At 39.2% G+C, this 21337-nt stretch overlaps 1 protein-coding gene across 6 annotated transcripts in view; it reads right to left on the bottom strand.

Annotated features, from left to right (window-relative positions):
* Positions 1-15286, bottom strand: part of LOC311081660 (tripartite motif-containing protein 16-like) — a 34254-nt gene extending 18968 nt beyond the window's left edge. For 5 of the 6 annotated variants that reach the window (XR_014605959.1, XR_014605960.1, XR_014605961.1 and 2 more), the window contains exons 1-5: positions 14388-15271; positions 13329-13424; positions 13011-13244; positions 4061-4223; positions 3863-3910 (exon numbers count right to left, since the gene is read on the bottom strand). Coding sequence is in view for 1 of the 6 variants with exons in the window: in XM_084112270.1 (XP_083968396.1) it covers positions 3863-3910; positions 4061-4223; positions 13011-13244; positions 13329-13424; positions 14388-14957 (1111 nt within the window). In the remaining 5 variants the exon portion in view is untranslated. Of the gene's footprint in view, positions 1-2084; positions 2240-3862; positions 3911-4060; positions 4224-13010; positions 13245-13328; positions 13425-14387 lie in introns of all 6 variants that reach the window. The other variant, XR_014605958.1, reaches the window with a different exon arrangement.
* Between the last annotated feature and the right edge of the window lie 6051 nt (positions 15287-21337).

Genomic DNA, 21337 nt, shown 5'->3' with positions numbered 1-21337 from the left:
TCACTGGCAGAGAGAAGGCAGAACTCGCTTCGTGTTTATTTTTCTTTATTTGGCAAAAAGCACAACACTTTGTTTTTATTGTGAGTATACACAAAAATAATACACACTTAACAGGATCGATTGATGTATGAAACTCCTATGGAAAATCAAAGTCAACAGAGTATTTATGAGTCTCTTTTACTCTGATAAAAAAAAGCGAGCTGGTATCGCCGGCGATACCACCGACCTCAGGGGGTTAAATCTCCTCATTCTTGGTGCAAGGTTGCTCAGAATGATAGGGCCTAATAGCACCTGATAGGGCCATTATCCCTCCCTATGTCTTTGTCTTTCTCAGGTGTGAAATCAGGTTTCAATATTCATGATGTGTTCATGCCTATTCGCATAAAGCTTTCTTACACAAAACATGTCTTACAAATTTAAAATCAATATATCGTTTTATCTGAATGAGTTGTCAGGAGGATTTTCACATAGTTCTGAAGCAATTATTGTAAGCTACGTGATACAATTTTCAAAAGTCTTGTGCAGAAATAATCCGTGTGGGTTTCATGACCTTATTTTAGTGAACTTTTTTTTTTCTTTTTTTTTTTTTAAACCATCATTATCTCAAAACTACAAACTTTTACATACATGCTGCTAACATATTATTGTAGCAGAGTTTGTGCTGAATACAGTGTAATTAGACTTTAGCCATGAAAATGTCACAAGTAACGTAAATAAGAACAAATGTCAGAGCATGTCAGAACACCTCCAGGGCCCAGAAAACACCTCAGACCCCAGAGGGTTTATCTCTCTCTCATCAAACATCCACACTAATTAGTGGCTTGACACAAACCGGGGCAGAGACTATACAGAGCTTTCTTCTGTGTACACATACATTTGCGTGCTGTATTAAATATTAATTTACGTGACATCTGCTCTCACAACTACCCCTAGCCTACATATATGGTAGACTTATTAGCCTACTTATTTAGCTGACCAACTCTCAAAATCTGTGCGTCAAAGCTGCGTGACACTGGACAGCACAGAGAGAATGCATAAGCTACATTGTAGTGAAGCACAGAACAGAATCGATTCAAGGGTAGACTATGAAATAACAGTATTTTTTTATATCTATTGCCATTTATTACTGTCAGAAATTAATTAAGCCTAGATACCTAGATTTTTTTCTAATCTTATTCAATATGTAGGCCCATGACATCTTTAAATTTAAAATCTTAAAATGCAGTCAATAAAATTTGAGTTTGACACTATAGGCTGTTTCAACCAAAGGCATCTTGTGCTGCAGAGGTGGCATAAAAGCAGCGTCTGAAGTTGCTTTTAGATGTATGTACACAATTTAATGCTGCTTAGAGTTTTAAATAAATGCATTTACACAGCAACTGGAAATGCATAATACAATGAGATTTTTTGTTTTGTTTTAAACAACGTTTTGAATACAGAACTATTACATAAATTACAAGATGAAACGATTATGAAATATCACCAGTAGGTGGCAGCAAGTCACTGTGTTAAGGAATGAGTCATTTTATTTAATCGATTAGCTCGAAACGCTGATTCATTCAGTAATAAAAGGCTGTATGGCTGGTGAATCACTCACTCAACAGATTTGTCCGAAGACAGAGATTTCAAGAGTTGGTCAGCTAAATAAAACAGGTAGTGTGCCAAATATGTAGGCTAGGGGTAGTTAGGAGAGCAGATGTAACGTCAGTTAATATTAATATAACACGGCATGCAAATGTGTGTATACAGAAGAAAGCTCTGTCAAGCCTCTGCCTCAGCACAGTTTGTGTCGAGCCATTTATTAGTGTGGCTGTAGATGCAAAATACATTAAATGTAGTTGCAATAAACTCTGTAATACAACTGTATCAGATGACTATTATTCTGTTGCACAAAGCTGAATAAGAGCTGATGACAGCACCGCTTTATCTTCGGTTGACAAATCAGCGGAAAGGAGCATTTTAAGGAGCATTTTTATTCCCGCCTATGCAGAGATTAAATAATCAAGCTGTTTATCCATTTTGGTTTTATTGTGTTTCCATTTGGCAGATTAGAACAAAGCATAGATATATACACTAGATGTCACCTTGGGGTTCTAAGCATGCGTCAAAACCGCCGCCATCTTGGAACAAGGGTCTTGTCATAGGAAGTAGCTAGGTAACGCTGCTGTCGCCGCCTGTACTTCGAATTCATGGATGATGCCGGACTTTTGTGCTGCGTATGGATGTTCACGAACGAAATCTAAAAACCAGACAGCAAGGGATTACATTTCACAAGTGAGAATGTGTTTTATGATACTGAATGATACGGAGATATTTTTTTGGTTACGTTGGTTTGTTTCAGTCCTTGGTTAATGACCAATGTGCTGTACTCTTTAGATATTATTTTAAATTACCCATGTGTTTAAAATGTACAATATGAAGGAGTTGATCCTCAATACCCACTTTTGGCTGTTTTGTTCCTAACTTAGATTTTGACCGATTGTACTCAAACCTTTTAATGAAGGAGCAGGAGCTTCAGCACCCCCAAGAAAGACCAAAGCACCCCCAAAAATAATTTCTGGAAGCAATTATATACAGGCTGTATTCTATGGAAGCCCTACTTTATTACACAGTTATTTAATGTGGCAAAAGTATTGCGGGACAGGAATAAAGAAAAGATGAAACGGTCTTTGGCACCTCAACTATCTAATTTTCACATTATGTTCCTCTCAAATTTTTGATTTGCTTCCACCTGCAAATTACTTTGTTTATCATATTTAATAAACCAATACAATTTAAGTGTTTAAATTAACATGTATAGTCACACCATTGTAGCCATTTTGCATGCAGTAGGCTAAGGCTAGTGCATTCTAAGTTTACTCAAGTGGAAGAATGTGACTAATAAACTTAGGCCTACTAGCACTATGCATTATATTTTGAAAAAGAAGTAGATTATCTTAATATTAAAACCTTAAATTTTCTATGGACTCAATGATAAATACTTGTCTGACCATTGGAACGAACCAAAAAAAAATAGAAAATCGCATTCATGACGATTTATGGTGATTTTATTTCTGTTAGATCTTTGCCTAGATTGACGCTGATGCATTAAAGAGGAGGGGCTCCCCTGTTCCAAGATGGCGGCTCTATTGACGCATTCGTTCCAATGAACTGCCGCTGACAAGGCGACATCTAGTGTATATATCTATGAGAACAAAGTGTGATGAATACTATATATATATATATATATATATATATATATATATATATATATATATATATATATATATTTAAAAAAAAACGAAGCTAGATTTGTTTATTATGTTCATAAGAAGGGTTGAATATATGATAAATGAACTTCATGTTTCTTCATTTTTCCATTTCCATTTTGAAGACAAAAACTAATTATCCGAATGTACAAGGACCTAGAAGGCATTTACTGTGCATTCAGTTAACCATTAATTATTGGCTTTTTTCTGCTTATTTATCTTTCAAATGTTTGATAAGTTATAAATAATACTAATATCCCCTTAATATATGTTCATTATTAATTGCTGGTTTGTTAAAACTTAATTACCTCATAAATAAAGGCAAATGTGCCTTTAATTTATGTAAAGTTAACCTTTAACTATGTGTGTTTTAATGCTTAACTACCGCATAATTATGGACCCTTAAAATAAAGTGTTACTCAGTGTTATTTTTTTCAGTGTATCTGAACTCTTCATGTTCAATATATCAGCAGTGTACAGTATACCAGATATCCTGTGCAAATCATCATTTACATGATCAACTCTAAAACTTCTGTCATGTTTTCTTTCACCTTCTACAGGATGAACATGAACACACTCAGTGAGTTTTTCTGCTTGTGTTCTTAGTGACTTACATTGTAGGAAGTCGCTCCTGGTCTTGGGAACAATGTTGGTAAAAGTGACTGTGGAAATCAACAGACATGAAGAGTGTGATTATCATGTCAAGAGAAAATTATCCCTGCATCTGTTCCTAAGACATTTCTAATATGATCTTCTACATGATATGAGATGATGGAGGATCATTTCTGAGAGCAGAATCTCCTGGACTTTACCTCTGTTAGAGATCTTCTTCAGCTCCTCTTTGAAGAAATCCTCCAGTTTGTCTCTCAGCTGAAGGACAGATTCTTTCACTCCATCATCAAAAGAGGAGAGAGAAATGAAGGGATTGTCATTTACGTCTGTAGATTCAGGAGGAGCTGAGAGAGACTGGAAACTCTAGAGAAAACAGAAATCAAAGCTCATCACCTTCACAATTCATCAATAACCTGCACTACTGTCAGATTTGTGCGGCTCTTGTTGATCTTTAGTAATTCTCCTCAATCCAGCACTTCTTATATTTATTGTATGACATTAGATCTACAAATTCTGGCATTTGCCATTTACACTATTTGTGGACTTTCTAAGAAATCATTTGGATGATAAGGCATCTTCATAAATGTAACAGATCAAGTGCATCAGTGGTGTCACATTGAGGGCTGTTTCTAGACACTGGTGAAATAGTTAACACGGTAACATAATGACACTGCATTTTAGCAGAAAATCACCATGTGCTAAGAACATTTAATAATAATAATACATTTTATTTGAAAGGCGCCTTTCTGACACTCAAGGTCACCGTACAGGCCTACATAAAAGTTAATACATAAAACAAATGATAAAATAATGCAAGAAATAAATTAAAAACCAGTTAAAATCAATTAGAATTACAGATGAATTGATGTTACAATGAATAGGCTAGTTTAAACAGATAGGTTTTGAGTCCAGATTTGAAATGAGGGAATGAGTCCATATTTCTGAGATGAGGTGGAAGAGAGTTCCAAAGGCGGGGAGCAGAGCGGCTGAATGCTCTGCTCCCTATTGTGGTGAGACGGGCAGGTGGGACAGACAGGTATAATGAGGAGGAGGATCTGAGAGAGCGAGATGGAGTGGGAACATGGAGGAGGTCAGATAGATAAGGGGGTGAGAGGTTGTGGATGGCTTTGAATGTCAGCAAGAGGACTTTGAACTGGATACGGGACTGGATAGGGAGCCAGTGGAGCTGCTGGAGGACAGGAGTGATGTGATGGATGGAGGGGGTTTGGGTAATGATTCGGGCAGCTGAATTCTGGACTAATTGAAGTTTACGGAGGGATTTGTGTGGGAGGCCCAAGAGAAGTGAATTACAATAATCTAGACGTGAGGTGACAAGGCTGTGGACAAGAATGGCGGCAGAGTTGGGGGTAAGGGAGGGGCGAAGACGATTAATGTTACGTAAATGGAAGTAGGCTGACCGGGTGATGTTATTGATGTGTGATTGAAATGATAGTGTGCTATCCAGGATGACACCCAGACTCTTAACCTGAGGGGAAGGTGAGACGGAGGAGTTATCAGTTGTGATGGAAAAACTGTTGGTTTTGGATAATGTGGATTTGGTGCCAATGAGGAGAACCTCGGTTTTATCACTGTTAAGTTTAAGGAAGTTTAGGGTAAACCAGGATTTTATTTCAGCAATGCAATCGGTGAGGGTAGTGGGTGGGAGAGTGACTGAGGGCTTTGTGGTGAGGTAGAGCTGGATGTCATCCGCGTAGCAGTGGAAAGTAACATTGAATTTACGGAGAATATTGCCAAGGGGAAGAAGGTAGATGATAAAGAGAAGGGGCCCCAGGACAGAGCCCTGGGGCACACCTGTAGTGACGGGGGAGGGAATGGATTTGAATGACTTAAAGGGTTACTTCAGGATTTAGCATTAAGCTTTGTATTAGTAGAAAACCTGTAGTATTTTCGAATTACCATGCTTTCCCCCCTCATATCCCCCTGAGAGGAGAGATTTATGTATTTTTTGTCTGGAAAAAATCCTCCGATGACGCAAAAATCGTCATTTTGCGTCATCGGAGGATTTTCTGTCCAGAGGCTAAAGACTACAGCCAGTAGATGGCGTTGTTCCGCATGTTTACAACCCGCCAATAGAGGGTGGGATCTCACTCACAGAATGTACACAGTATCAGCCGTCTTTCTTTGGAAGCTAAGCTAGCATGCTCTTGTTCTGTGGAGAAAGCTGAATAATAGGAGAAAGCTGAGTAAGTAGGGGTTACCATCTTCCTTTTCCCGGACTTGTCCGGCGGGCGAGACTGTTAAAAATGTCCGGGATTCGGCTTTTGCGTTCTGCGGTCGCCATTCATTGTTTACATGCACACCTCTCGTTTCAATCTAACTGAATTAATTCCGATCGGTGAATCTGACTGTAGTGTTTACATGAACGCTAAACAAGTGATCGGTTGATGTGCGCTTTACCCTTGCTAAGAAAATTTCCGCTCCTCCGTGAGAGATGCGAGACCCGGCGCGTCTCAGTAATGACGCCACCGGCCTCGCGCCGTTCTCCCGCGGCCGTCAGCCTCGTCCTGCTCGCCACAGTAAACATGATGAATGGCGACTGTAGAACGCAAAAGCCGAATCCCGGACATTTTGGGTCTCTAAATCCCTGGCAAACTCATCACTTACTTAGGCTAGCCTTGTTTTCAACTGTGCTCTCTAACCGGTAGGCGTGGCCTCCTAAGGCAGCGAAGCAAGTGCATTCTGGGAGTTGTTGTCTTTCATCCACATAAGCCAAAAATACATTTTCTGGCTTTTCTCAGTCTAGAAAGCTCCAAATTCAAAAATTTCTCCACATTTCTTCTACTTAAATGACCTATTTTAAATACACATTCATCTTCCCAGAGGTGAAGTATCCCTTTAAGCTGAACGAACTGAGTGCGGCCAGAGAGGTAGGATGCGAGCCAGTTTAGTGGAGTGTGGGTAATACCAATTTATTTATTTTTTACTTTATTTAAGCATAAAGACACATATTAGTATGAGAAAGATATAATTTTTAAACGTTATTAGAAAGACTGCGATCATGAATCTAAATGTTTAGTGTATATTGAAATTATATATATAGCACAGGGCTCTCAAGCTCTAAAGTTTTATCAAAAGTTTGGATTGAGATCTGTTAGAAAAAAAAAAAAAAAAATAGCAGCATCTGCCCCTCTGCCCAAACAAATCTGCTCAAATTTTTGGTAGCAGGTCATATATTTCAAAAACACAAATTTTTCAAAAAATAAAAATAAATTTGGCCCCAAACGAGACAACTGAACAGCAGTTCTTCAAAGTGTTTGTGTGTGTCTGTGTGTTTGTGTTTGTGTGAGTGTACACATTTAGCTTATGATTGGTGTTTTGTGTTATAAGTGTTTGTTGCACATTTTGATGACAGGGGTAGGGGACTTCCACTTAAAGCACTGTGGCTCAAAGCCAGCCATTTTTCTTACAGTCATGATGGATGATAGCGTTCCACCCAGAGCCAAACTGTTACTAGTTTTGGTTTTGTTCAAACCCACCATGGAGAACACTCTCTCTGCATCTGCACGTGAGTGAGGAAGAAATAAAACCAGTTTGGCAATCTTAGACAGCCTTCCAAATCTGCTCAAACCGTTCACCTTTAAATGGGTCATTGGATTCCCATTTTCCACAAGTTGGTATGATTCTTTAGGGTCTTCATGTAAAGTTTGTAATATACTTTGGTTAAAGCAACAACATGGAACTTTTCCTCTGCGGTCGCCCTACAGGTTGGAAGCGGAATTGTCCATTACCGCTGTCGTAAAACGATTTACGGTTACTGTATATGAAGCATGCAGGTTTTTTTCATATGGGCAATGATAATATTATTAATCTTCCCCCTTTCATAATTTATACATGTTTAGTAGACTAAACATTTTAACTCAAACATTTGCGATTTGCATGTCGATTGCAATGCTCAAATCTAAACGAGAATGATAGCGATAGCATCCTAACCATCTAAAACTACCATGTTAGTGTTTACTAGCTACCAGATTGATAATTCGCTCATCTACTAGCTGATTCATGAAGATAAATAAATGGAGGACCAGATAGTTTCCGTAACGTAGCCAGGCAGACAACAGATTAGAAAAACTAAAGATAGTATGCAAGCAATTTACAGTTACTTACTAGTTCAACAGCATGACGGCCAAGTCAGCATCGGTCTGGTAACTCTCCTCCTCCATAAGCTAACGCCAGCGAGCAAACGCTCGACCAATATTGATCCTCGTCCTGCCTTTCAGTTTATCACTCTCCCTTTTCCTCTTCCGACTCTACTCCGACAAAACCTTGGACTTCTTACGTTTCGCTGCTGCTTCAGCCATGACGAAAACAGACGTACGAAAACAAACGCGCTGGTTGGCCACATTTGAGGAAGTGGTGGGCAAAGTGACGTATGCCGTAAAGCAGTCGAATTTTGTAGTTCTTTTTGAGCGCTGGTTACTACCCGCACCCCGAAGTTACATAGTGCCAGTAAAAGCGATACAGACCCCGTCAGGCTATGGCAGACGTCTCATTCAACCTATTGTAAGTCGATGTACCATCACAAGGGTCTTGGAAATATATTATGAAGGTTGAAAAGTTACATGTTGTTACTTTAAATTCCTTAATGGTTGTGTAAAACAACACTCTTTTTACCTTCTCAAAAACAGCTCTGTTCACAGCGACCCGTTTCGACCATGTCTCTTTAAATGATAATGAGCAACTGCCATGGGGCATGTCAACACAAGACACATAAAGTGCTGCCTTGGCAACCTGCCATTATCTCTACAATAAGTAAATCCACTTCACCAGCGAATTACTCCTCGACAGTGATGCCATAGAAATATACAGAGCGACCGCAAAAACAGGAGTTCAAAGACAAAATTCTCCAGATGGCTGCGCACTGGTTTCTCTGGCACATAAGGTCTATAGAAATGGCTGAGGGCGTAAATATGCTAATACGGGACAGTCCGTCAGTGGTCGTGGACAGAGCATGACCAATATGACACCATATTGCTCAGAAAATCCAAACGGCCTGATTATTGAGAGTGTTAAGGCTTTTTGAACATAAAAAAAAAAGAGTGAGTGGATTTTTTTCATTGTATGGCGGTTGTGTCCAAACACAGCAAAGACACATTTATATGCAAACACCATATAAAAGTGAATTTTGTATCCGATGACACCTTTGAAAGCAGTTGGAGAGTTTTAACAGCATCACAGTTTGGTAGGTGGCATTAAACTCTGTATAACTTGAGACAGCAGCTATGAACTCTGCAGAGAACTTCCCTCCGTTTGCCTGTGCCTTGTCCATTAATTGTATAGCGGGAGAAGTTATCCCTTACTCCTCAGCATGAGAAAAACAAGGTGTGGTGTGTGAGCGTGTGAACTGGTTGAAATGCGACTCGGGTTTGTAGAATAAGATAAGACTTGTAGTTGCCAAGTTACTTATAGTCAGTAGAATATCTGTTGGGGGACCATCACAATAAAGTGTTAGCAGATATTAAGCATTCAGTCTACTAATACTATAATGACTCTTAGTTTACATGTAGTTGCAAAGTTACTTATAGTTAGTAGAATGTCTAAAGTGGACTATCAAAATAATGTGTTACCAAAAAGTTTATATGTTCTGGGAGTTTTGAACTGTTCTTTGCACTAGTGGAGTTTGGCAGCTAAATATATCTCCCAGAAGATAGAGCTCAGAACATGTTTCCTAAGAGATTTCAAGAGCAAGTATCTCTGTAAGTAATACTTCTAAAAGTATCGTCTATTTTAAAGTAAGATAACCAGATGAGAATCTACCTTAAGATTATATAACACAATACTTCAGTCAACAGCTCATTCTGCTCTCATAAAATGTTTCTCTGTGAGTCTCTTGCTCAAGTCCACTATGGCCCTGGGTAGGGTTGCACCAGCCGTTCGTAAGTTCTCACTTAAACTGGAACGTAAAGTCCAAACTAGAGGCTTAGTAACTACTAGCTAGTTTATAACTAACTCTGTACTTTATTCGGTTGCACCATTTGTTCTTAAGGCAGAACGTAGCTAGTAGGTCGTAAGCTCTCCGTAAAGTAATGCATTGTCGCATAGAATGACGTCTATTTTTCTTAACCCAATCACAAGCCTTCTAATAGGTAAACAGGAAATAATCTGAACAGCACGTAATTTCAAACTCATTCTTGACTGGCCTAAACTGAAAGTTAAAAAAGACATTAAAGCACACGTTATCGAACTCAAAACATTACACTTTTAATTGAAAATATCTATCCCACAGATGGAGGAGAAAAGAAACAAGAAGAAAAATTTCAGTCATGAAGAAATTCTTATTTTAATTGATGGATACAAAGAAAACAAAACAGTCCTTGAAAGCAAATTAAACTCATCTGTCACAAACCGGAAAAAAGGTGACATTTGGCAGGACATAACAAACAAAATAAACGCAAAAGGCTGTGAGCAGAGGGAGATAAAGGAAGTTAGGAAAAAGTGGAGCGACCTTAAGACACAAGCAATCGAGGATTTTCCTCGCACAAAACATGTGCCCACTGGAGGTGGTCCGAGACCTGAGCCTAGCCCATATTCAACCGTTATCCTGGAAATAATTGGCGACAACTCACCCACCGTCTGCGGAATCACTGGAGTAGAAAGTGGAAGTGAAGCCACAGACGACATTGCTCAAAGTATTCATAGTTTCTTATTATTTTATTCTTATAATGTTTCCTAAAAGTACATATTGTGCCAGTCATATGAGATAATGAGCAAATATGAAAGCCACGGAACGGAAAAAAACTAACCTGTATTTTCTGACTCGCAGTTGTGAGAGAAAAAAGTCAGAGTAACATTATTATTATTATTATTATTAGTAGTAGTAGTAGTATTATTGTTGTTGTTGTTGTTGTTGTTGTTATACACTTCATACTTTAATGCAAAGCGAATTAGGACACAATTCTGTAAAGTTACAAAAGCAAGTTCTTGTTTATTCATCGGCAGGTGTTGCATCAAGTCAGCCAACTTGCGACAGCCAACTCGCAACAGAAACTTGCACTGAAAACACTGTAGCGCCAGCATCAGCGGGAGATCTCCCTGTCCTTCGTACAGACCGTCCAGAGAGCACACAAGACAAAGAACCGCTAGTCGAAAATACAAGGAAAAGGAAACGTCCAAATGAGCAGGATGAAGACATAAACTATAGCCGCTGTAAGCTTATCAAACTTGAATGTGCGAAAGTAGAAGAGGAGATCTTGAAAATAAAAAGTGAACGGAAAAAGCTAGAACTCGAAAATGTGAAATTAAACCTAGAAATCATTAAATTACAAGAGGAGTTAAAGCCTCTTGGCTACTCCTTCAACATCGTTGAAATGTAGTCATATTGATAGTTTATTTGCCAATTGTTGAAGGGTAATGGTTAAAGTGTGTAATTGTTGAGACCTACAGGCTACTGCTCATTATTTGTATATTTAATAACTTGTTTGCACTACAACATTTATGTTTTAGTATTTATTATTCTTGTACTTTAATACACCTTGTATTGTTATTGAATATGTGTGTGCAGACACCATTAAATAAATTTGACAAGAAGAAATATTTTACAATAAATGTTTTCGGATATGTCATTGAATTCACAACTGAGAGATATTAGATTACAAATTGTGTTGATGCAGAATGAGGTGAGATGAGGAATATTTACAATGAATGGAGGTTACAGTTTAATTAATTAAAAATAGTATATGAAAACAATACAGTTAAAAAAAATAGTTATTGTAAATAATTTGTGTATGGACATAATATATAAAAAAAGACTATTATGTGTTATAGTGTAGTTTAAGTGAAATGATTCTGTGTGATGAAACGCCTGACAGTTACACCCTCTTGCACTTCTGGGTCTTGAAATTGTCTGCAGTGCTCTTCCTGTGGGACCTCCTCAATCTCTTCACCTCCCAGATCATCAAGTGGCATTTTCCACAGCATGGCTAAATTATGCAATACAATGCATGCTCCTATCACCTTTGCTGCTCTCTCTGGCTCCATTGCAATTCCTAACGAGCACATTTGGAGTGTATTCAAAACTTGTACTTTATTTGAAATATTAGCCAGTCTAAACTGATGAAATAATCAAACAAATTAAAATCTGCAAGCACATACCTCTATGAAGACATGACCACCTCCTTTTTAATACACCTATACTTCTTTCCACTGTTACCCGTGTTTTGGTATGTGCAGAATTGAATTTTTCCTCTGTCTGTGTGGAAGGGTTTAAGTATGGTGTCATCAACCACTTTTTAAGTGGGTAGGCAGAATCACCCAGCAGAATGCCACGATACTCCCCAGAATCAAATTTTTCAAAGATGTTTGACCTTCTTAGGATGAAACTGTCGTGCTTTGAACCTGGCCAACACAGTTTAAAAAACATAAACTTGGGTCACAGATGACTTGGGTGTTTAGTGAATGGAAGCCTTTCCTATTCACAAACGCATTCTCATCTACTGTGGGTGCTTTTATCCTGATTTGTGTCCCATCAATGCAGCCGAGTACATCAGGGAAACCGGCAATGGCATGGAATTTTTGCCTGTTCGTATTTTGTGCGTTTATGCTTGGCATACACACGTAGGTATTCATGTGGCGACACAAGGCTAGCGACACCCTGCGGATCACTCTACATACTGTAGATTTATGAATCTGTATGCAATCGCCTATTACATTTTGCATCGATCCAGTTGCAAAAAAACGTAAGGCGACACACACTTGAAGGCTTGGGGAGAGAGCGCCGTTTCTGTCTGTCTCGTGCTGAATATCAGACGCTATCAAGTCCGTTATCCGCATTATTCCCTCTCTTTTAAAGCGCAAACGAGCATATAAGTCGACATCATCATAAATATCCAACGGATGATGTCTGTCTCGTAAAACTCGTTGACGAACTTGCGGTTCTTCATGATCAATTACGAGCTCATCGATGTGATCTAACCTGGCTGACATCTTATTCCGACCGTTATTCATGGACAGAGGCTTCCGTAAATATTTAGTTACAACGTATAGTTACGTTTAAACTAAGTTTAATGGTGCAACGCAAAAACATTTAGTAGTGCATAAGTTGTAACTTAGTGTCCATTTACGTCAAAACTAGGCTAAGTTATAACTTACGCACAGCTGGTGCAACCGGCCCCTGTTCTTCTAGATCTCTGTTACCTGCAGGAACTGGATGTGATCCTGTGTGTGTGAAAGCTGCTCCAGCTCAGCGTCTCTCCTCATCAGATCATTGATCTCCTGCTCCAGTCGCTCCAGTCGTTCTTCAGCTCGACTCACTGCAGTCTTTTCCTGATCTCTGATCCGCTCTTTCGCCTCAGAGCGGCTTCTCTCAATGGAGCGGATGAGCTCAGTGTAGATCCTCTCAATGTCCTCCACTGCTGTGTGTGCAGAGCGCTGTTAGGACACACATCACAATCACACAGTGAGCTTCAGTGAGTCCTGACTGAGACTTCTCAAACTTCTCTTCTCCAGACTCACCTTATGAGACGCCACAGCCTCTTTCAGCTGCTGAAGATCTTTCTCTCTCTGCTGGATCCTCTGCTGGAACGACCTCTGCGTCTCCTTCAGCTGCTTCTGCACCACAAATCAAGAACAGAGATGTCAGTTTATACTGCTGTCACTATATCTGTCAGGCTTCTGTCACTTTGGTCTAGATTATTCTTGGTTTTGTACCAGAGTCCTGACACTCCTGTATTGTCTTGTTTTTGTGTGAGAGTACTATCTTTTGTCTGTATAATATTCTTATCATGATGGTCGGATTCCAGCACTCATGTCGAGTTTGGTTTCGATTTTGCCATGATTCGGACATTCATGCTCCGTGTGTTTGTATTCTGTTGTGAGTTCACAGGATGAGCATTCGCTCGTTCTCATACACTCTGTCTTGTTGTGTAGGCATGCGGTTTGGAGTTTGCTCTGGCTGTACTCTCTTCTGTCTGTGTGTGGTGTTATGTTCTGTGTAACACACGATTCACGTTTCCATCGGCCACAAGCTTTCATGTTATGTTTGGTCTTGTGCTAAATGACATGCACTGATTTTGTTACCTGATCATTGGTTAATTTGCCCCACCTGTTTTCCCTAATCACCTGCCTTGTTTGCTTCCCATTTATTCTCCTTGTGTTTGCAGTCCTGTGCCAGATCGTCATCAAATGTTCCCCCTGTGTCCTGCCCTGACAGATCCTATTTTCTTAGCCAAGTCATGCCTTGTCCAGTTGCTGGTCTGAAAAGTGTTTTTGTCTTTTGCTACATTTAACTTGTGTTATTGTTGACAGAGATCTAGTTTGTCAAACAATCTGTGAATATTTTCCATTATTTTATGTTGCTTCATCAAAGCCTGTTTTACAAAAGTATGTTTACGGTGCATTTTCACCATATTTTCTGTTAAGTTCAGTGCGGAGCACAAATACACTCAGCAATGAAAGTCCACTTCTGTTCAGTTCTGCTGACGTCTGCAGTGTGAATGATGTTACCTGATCATATGGGTGCCAATATAAATAATGTCAACTTTATTTCATCAGTGTCTAGTTTAAAGTGCATACCTGTTTCTCTGTCCTCTGAGCTGCAGCTGATACAGTGTCGTGGTTTTTATGTTCATCCATCGTACACAGCAGACATATACACTTCTGATCAGTGCGGCAGAAAACCTCAAGGAGTTTATCATGTGTTTGGCAGATCATCTCCTGCAGTCGTCCAGTGGCATCTGTCAGATTGTGTCTCTTTCTTTTAAAGAAACTCTCATGTTGTTCAAGATGACTCTGACAATAAGACTCCAGACACCCCAGACAGGACTTGACGGCTTTGCGTTTTCTTCCAGTACAGACGTCACACTGCACATCTCCAGCTCCAGCGTAACAGTCAGCAGGAAGTTTAGTCTTCAGTTTCTCCAGCACTTCAGCCAGCATGGTGTTTTTAGCTAAAGCAGGTCTTAGACTGAACGTCTGTCTGCACTGAGGGCAGCTGTAGACTCTCATCTGATCCTCCTGATCCCAGCAGCCTGTAATACAGCTCTTACAGAAACTGTGTCCACAGGGAATGGTCACTGGATCCTTCAGGAGATCCAGACACACTGAACACAGGAACTCATCTTGAGAAATTCTGACTTCTGCCATTTTACTGCTTGAATACAGAGACACAAACACACACCAGCTCAACTTCACTTCAGTTTCAGTTTCTCTGAACAGAAGAGTTTCCTGTTTCCTGGTTCTGTGTTTGAGTGATGTGTGAAAAACATGTGTCTGCAAATCTGTAAAGCAGGTTCCTCACTCCTGGTGTAATGGGTTTCCGTCTGAGTTGTGTTTTCTTCTTAAAAAAAGAGATTCCACACAATGATGCAGTTGTGATGTGATTTACTCTCGGCTTCTTCCAGTTTCTGTATCAAAATATAACAGACCCAAACTCTGATCTGTGCCTCTCATCACCATGACATCCCGCAAAAGAGAGAGGGCGCCCGGAAATAGCATCAGCTTTAGCCTCACGCTTACATGATGTAACTTACGTAATAGTGCTTCCTTAACATTTTATACAGATAAACACATTTATAAAATGAGTAAAACAAAGACAATAACAAGGAAATACAAATGTATATGTAAAGAAATTAAAATAATAACATATTTTGCTTATGGTCACGTGACCATAGATTACTCGATTGTCCTTTCTTCCAAAACAAATTATTTCAAAATAAAATGCGTTTAAATTAATACCATTAGTTTACAGTTATTCCAATAATCAAGAGTAACAACATACACTCATCACATCCACCCCCACTGTTTTACACTAGATTACTGGACGGACCAACATCTTGACATATCAGTGATGTCATTTCATATAAACCACCTTAGGTTGTACAGCTTTAAAGCCATCTTGTTAAAGATTGAGATAAATCAAGGGTAGCTAATCCCCAATCTGTCTGGTAGCTCAGATAAATGGAGGACTCAGTTGCGGTGATAAACATAAGTAAAGTTAATTAGAAAACTTTGGGAACAATAGAAATAGTTCATGAGATACAATGCAAATTATTTGATTCTATGTATGGTGGTTCCCGTACGCTCCGCACATACAGCGGACACACAGACAGAAGATTGTGTGCACAGTGCTACAAGACAGGGCCATAACAAACAAAGAAGAACTGGTGACACACACGGAACTATGACACAATCTACCATTTCAAAAACCATGCCATGTACATAGTCCCAATTATGACATACACTAGCAATCTTCTCTAGATCAATCAGGTTTCTGGGCTGTCGCTGAGAAACACGGAGTTTGAGTTCCCTCCAAAGATTCTCTATTGGGTTTATGTCTGGAGACTGGCTAGGCCACGCCAGAACCTTGATATGCTTCTTACAGAGCCACTCCTTGGTTATCCTTGCTGTGTGCTTTGGGTCATTGTCATGTTGGAAGACCCAGCCTCGACCCATCTTCAATGCTCTAACTGAGGGAAGGAGGTTGTTCCCCAAAATCTTGCAATACATGGTCATCCTCCGGTCATCCTCTCCTTATAAAAGAGATTACTTAGCACACAGACACGAGAGATATGTCTTTATGAAGCTTGATTTCTCTTTTTTTAAATGAAGTAATTTATATAAAACACAAATATTCTCAACTTATGTAATCCGTTTGAAAGCAAGGAGAGGTACCGTTTTTTCGTTCTCCCTTCATTATTTTTTTTTTTTTGTGATCAATATTTTTATTATAAGTTATCGTACCAGAAAGATATCAAAGCTCACTGAACTATATACAGACAGATGCCATGAAAACTGTCCATATACAAAAAAAAAAAAAAAAATATATATATATATATATATATATATATATATATAATAAAAAATAAAATAAATAAAAATAATAATAAAATTACAGAGAGAGGGAGATGTAAGATGTCAAAATCTCAGTTTATCTAACAGAATGTCCGCAATTTTTATCCAGCTCTGAATAGTATTGTCCTTTGCACCATTGACCTTTGCAGTGGTACCTTCCAGCAATACAATGTCTCTGAAATAAGATAGCCAAATGAAAGTTGTTGGTATAGATGGCTCTATCCATAGCTTTAAAATAGTCTTTTTGGCAGCAGTGCTTGCTGTCAGTAAGGTCCTTTTTTGATGAGCATTCAACTGAAGAGCGGAGTCATCTAAAAGTAGAAATAGCAACGGGTCTTGAGGTATATCCAAATGTAGGATTTCCGAAAGAACAGTACTTACAAAGGTCCAAAAAGGAACCACCGTTGGGCATCCCCAAAACATGTGCAAATAAGAACCTACTGTAGATGTGTTGCATAGATGACAGTATGGATCCGATCTAACCTTCATCCTATATAATACACTGGGAGTAATATAAGCCCTATTAATACATTTATAATGAATCATCTGGTGAGCCAGGTTCTTAGATGCAGTGAAACATCTGGCCCATACCACATCCCAGTCAGGTTTAGCTAAACCATCCCTTTCCCAGGAGTGGACAGCTGGAATATATGAGTATTGCAATACAAGAATTGAATTATAGACCTTAGAAACTAAGCCACTAGAGGAGATATTAGGGTCCAGCCATTTCCACAATGGATGTGGTAAAATGTTAGTGGACCAAGGAACGCCATATGCTTTCAGGGCTGACCTCAGTCTCAAATATAAAAAAAAAGAAAATCCAGGTAAAGAAAATTCTAAGCTTAATTCCTGGAATTATTTGATGCCTTTTTTACAGAAAATATCCTTCAAGGTATAAATACCAGCATCAGACCAAGCTTTGAAGACCAAAAGGTTTGTTACCAGTACACAGACAAGTATTGTGCCACAATGGTGTTATTTCGGTGTATAAGAAGGGGCCTCCCATACTTTTCTCAACCTTTTTCCATACCTCAAGGGAATACTCAATGATTGGTCCATAATTTTTCTTAGAACATTTAGAAACACCTGCAAAGGGTAGATTTTGTAGGCGAACCGGATGGGTGATATTTACTTCTAGATCTCCCATTGGAACCCGGGAATCAGGATTAACCCAGGTTTGGATTGTTCTTGTTTGGAAGGCTAGATTATAAATCTTAAAATCAGGGAATGAAAGACCTCCATCAAGTTTCTTACGCTGCATTGTCTTAAGTCGGATTCTAGGTTTTTTCTTTATCCAGATAAATCTAGAAATAGCCGTGTTGAGTTCTTTGAAAAAAATTTCAGGTGGTGATAACGGTAACATAGAGAACAAAAAATTTACCCTTGGAAGTACATTCATTTTAATAGTAGATATTCTTCCATGGAGAGCTAAACATAAGGGGGACCACCTATCTAAATCTTCCTTGATCTTATTCAGGAGAGTTTGATAGTTGGATTTAGGGATAAGATGAATTGAAGGGGATATAATGATGCCCAAATATGTAAGCTGTTTAACTATGGGAATCAAAGGAGGTAAGCTACTGGATTCCTGATTCGCTGCGTCATTAAGGGGCATTAATGCTGATTTATTCCAATTAATTTTGTAACCCGAGAGAGTACCAAATAAATTAAAAAGATTTAAACATTCAGGAACAGACTCAGAAATATTGGAAACATAGAGCAAGATATCGTCAGCATAAAGAGAGATTTTGTGGGGCTCCACTGATAAAGTAAAAAGCAAAGGCGATAATGGACAGCCTTGGCGAGTACCCCGACTAAGGGCAATGGGCAAAGATATTAAGGATCCCGTAAAAACACGAGCTGAGCAGCTATTGTAGAGTGTTTTAACCATTTTAATAAATCCTTGTCCGACCCCTACATATTCAAGAACTGCCCAGAGAAAGCTCCATTCAATTCTATCAAAGGCCTTCTCCGCGTCCAGTGAGAGAACTGCGGAGGAGGCTGGATAAGAATCGGATTTTTGAATGATATGTAATAGTCGTCTGATATTGTCTGACGCCAAACGGCCTTTGAGAAAACCGGACTGATCAAAGTGAACAATACTGTCTATGCATTTAATCAGTCTAAGAGCTAGAGCTTTGGCGAAAAGTTTAGCATCGGTGGTGATTAAACTAATGGGACGGTAACTAGCACATTCTAAAGGATCTTTTCCTTTTTTAAGTAAAAGGGTTATCAGAGCTGTGTTTTGGTCCCTATGTAGGGCTCCGTTTTCAACTGCAAAATTAAATGAGTTTTAAAATAAGTGGCGATACTATATCCCAAATAGCAAAGATCAGTTCAGGGGGAATTCCGTCAATTCCTGGAGATTTATTCTTTGGCATAGAGTCCAAAGCCTACTTCAATTCTTCAAGCGACAAGGGACAGTTTAACATCTCCTGATGATGTTTATCAATTTTAGGAAGATGAAGCTGTTAAAGAAAAGATGTATGTTGCTGGTAACTTGAAGAATTTGAAGTGTATAGTTGTTCAAAGTAAGTTTTAAAAGTCTGATTTATATCTTCGGGTTGGGTGCATAAAGTGTCTTCATTCTTTATAGCGTGTATGATTGCTCTAGATTCCATCTGCTTGATTCGTAATGCTAATAATTTACTTGGTCTCTCTCCATTGAAATAATAAGATTGCCTTGTTCGATGCATAATGAATTCAGCTCTGTGCAAAAGTAATCCTTTTAGCTCATATTTAATTGCACAAAGTTCTTCCTCCTTCCGTTGACAGTATTTGTTTTTAAGGTCCTGTTCTAACATCTGAATTTCTTTCTCCAGCTCATTTATGCGGCTATTTCTAGATTTTTGACGAAAAGAAGAGAAAGAAATGCATTTCCCTCTAATAAAGCATTTTGTCACCTCCCATAAGGATTGTGGGTTGTTTGAAGAACCATTGTTCAAACCAATAAACTCAACTAAGGAGGTACGCAATTGTGATAAAAAATTTTGGTCATGGAGTAAGGATGTGTTAAATCTCCAACGTTTATGTCCAGAGGGAGCGGAAAATGGGAGAAGACACAAAGTTACCGGGGAATGATCTGAGAGAAGAAGGGGTAATATATCAGCGTTATCAATAAATGGAATATAGACAGGAGATACAAGCAGATAATCAATGCGTGAGTACGATTTGTGGCGAGATGAAAAGAATGTATAATCCTTAGCGCTATCATTCTTTAGTCGCCATGTCACACACATTGACCTGTTTTATAAAATCATTAAACAACTTTGAGGAGGTTAAATCAGAGTGAGATATTTGGAACCTATCAAGTAAGGGATTATGCACAGCATTGAAGTCCCCGCCTATCACAAGATAATAATCACTAAAACTTAGTATCATATGAACAAGCTGTTGATAAAACTCACTATCATGTTCATTAGGGGCATAAACTGAAACAAAAGCACATTTAATATTGGACCATGTACCGAGTATACAAGTAATCCAACCTTCTGCGTCACTCTTCGAACAATGTATGGAAAAGGGGAGGCGCCGAGCTACCAATATCAAAACCCCCTTAGCTTTCTTAGTAGACGAAGAAAAAGAAACTAATTTATAGTGCCTATTCTGAAAATGATGTACATCACAAGCTTTCAAATGAGACTCCTGTATTAATACAACCGATGCTTGCTTAGTTCGTAAATAATCCAAGCATTTAGTTCTCTTAATGGCGCCATTTAAACCATTAACATTCCAAGATACTACTTTAAGAGCCATAAATCATTAATAATAAAGTACCTCCCTTTGAATATAAAACAAACAATTGTGGACTTACATGGAAAATCATGGCATCTGAATCTCTAAAGAAACAACAACAGGAACCGAATGAGAGGGCAGAAAGCAGAGAGTTAGAACGAACTCTCCTGCCTGCCAAAACAGAAAACTCGTCTGGATACGTGGCCAACATAACAGTTGATCACTCGAGTCCAAAAGCCGACCCGGCATCACAGTTCACCAACTTGCTCGGCACAATCGCAGCGTTAGTAGAACCTTTAAATCCGTTCCTAGGGGCTGTCGGCGTCCGTTAACATTCTTGCAGATGTGTCATCAGATACGGGCAGAGGCGTAGCGAATGCCTGTTGCTGGGCAGCATACGATTCCACTTCAGCCGGCGTTTCGAGAAGAGAGGTTGATCCGCGATGAATCACTTTGATCGTAGAGAGATAAATCATGAAGGATGTGAACCCAAGTTGCGTGAGTTTTTTCCTAGATTGGTTCATCTCACGTCTTTTCATGGCGGTTTGGTTACTGTAATCGGGGAAGAAAAGAAGCGAGCTACCCCTGTGGAGAATTTGACCCACAGATCGGGCTCCTTTAAGGATCGCGTTTCTGTCCTGAAAGCGTAGCAGTTTGAAGATTAATGTTCGCGGGCCCTTTCTGTTGCTGTCCCCGGCATAAATGCGATGTGCTTTTTCTATCTCTATCGGTCTGTCTTTAAGAGAGGGAATCCACAGGGGTAATTGAGTCTGCATGAAGCCCACAGCGTCGCTGCCCTCTTCCCCTTCTTTAAGACCAACGAGGCGAATATTGCATTGACGACTCTTGTCTTCCAGCCTCGCCATCTTGTCTTGAAGCATATCTACGGCCAACTTAACTGTAGCCGAGTCTTGCTTAACTTTCCGAACTGCCGTCTG

This window comes from Abramis brama, assembly GCF_963993115.1.
Source record: "Abramis brama genome assembly, chromosome: 4".
Taxonomy (NCBI): Eukaryota; Metazoa; Chordata; class Actinopteri; order Cypriniformes; family Leuciscidae; genus Abramis; species Abramis brama.
Note: the sequence above shows the minus strand (reverse complement) of the source record. Positions and strands in the feature narration are given on the sequence as shown.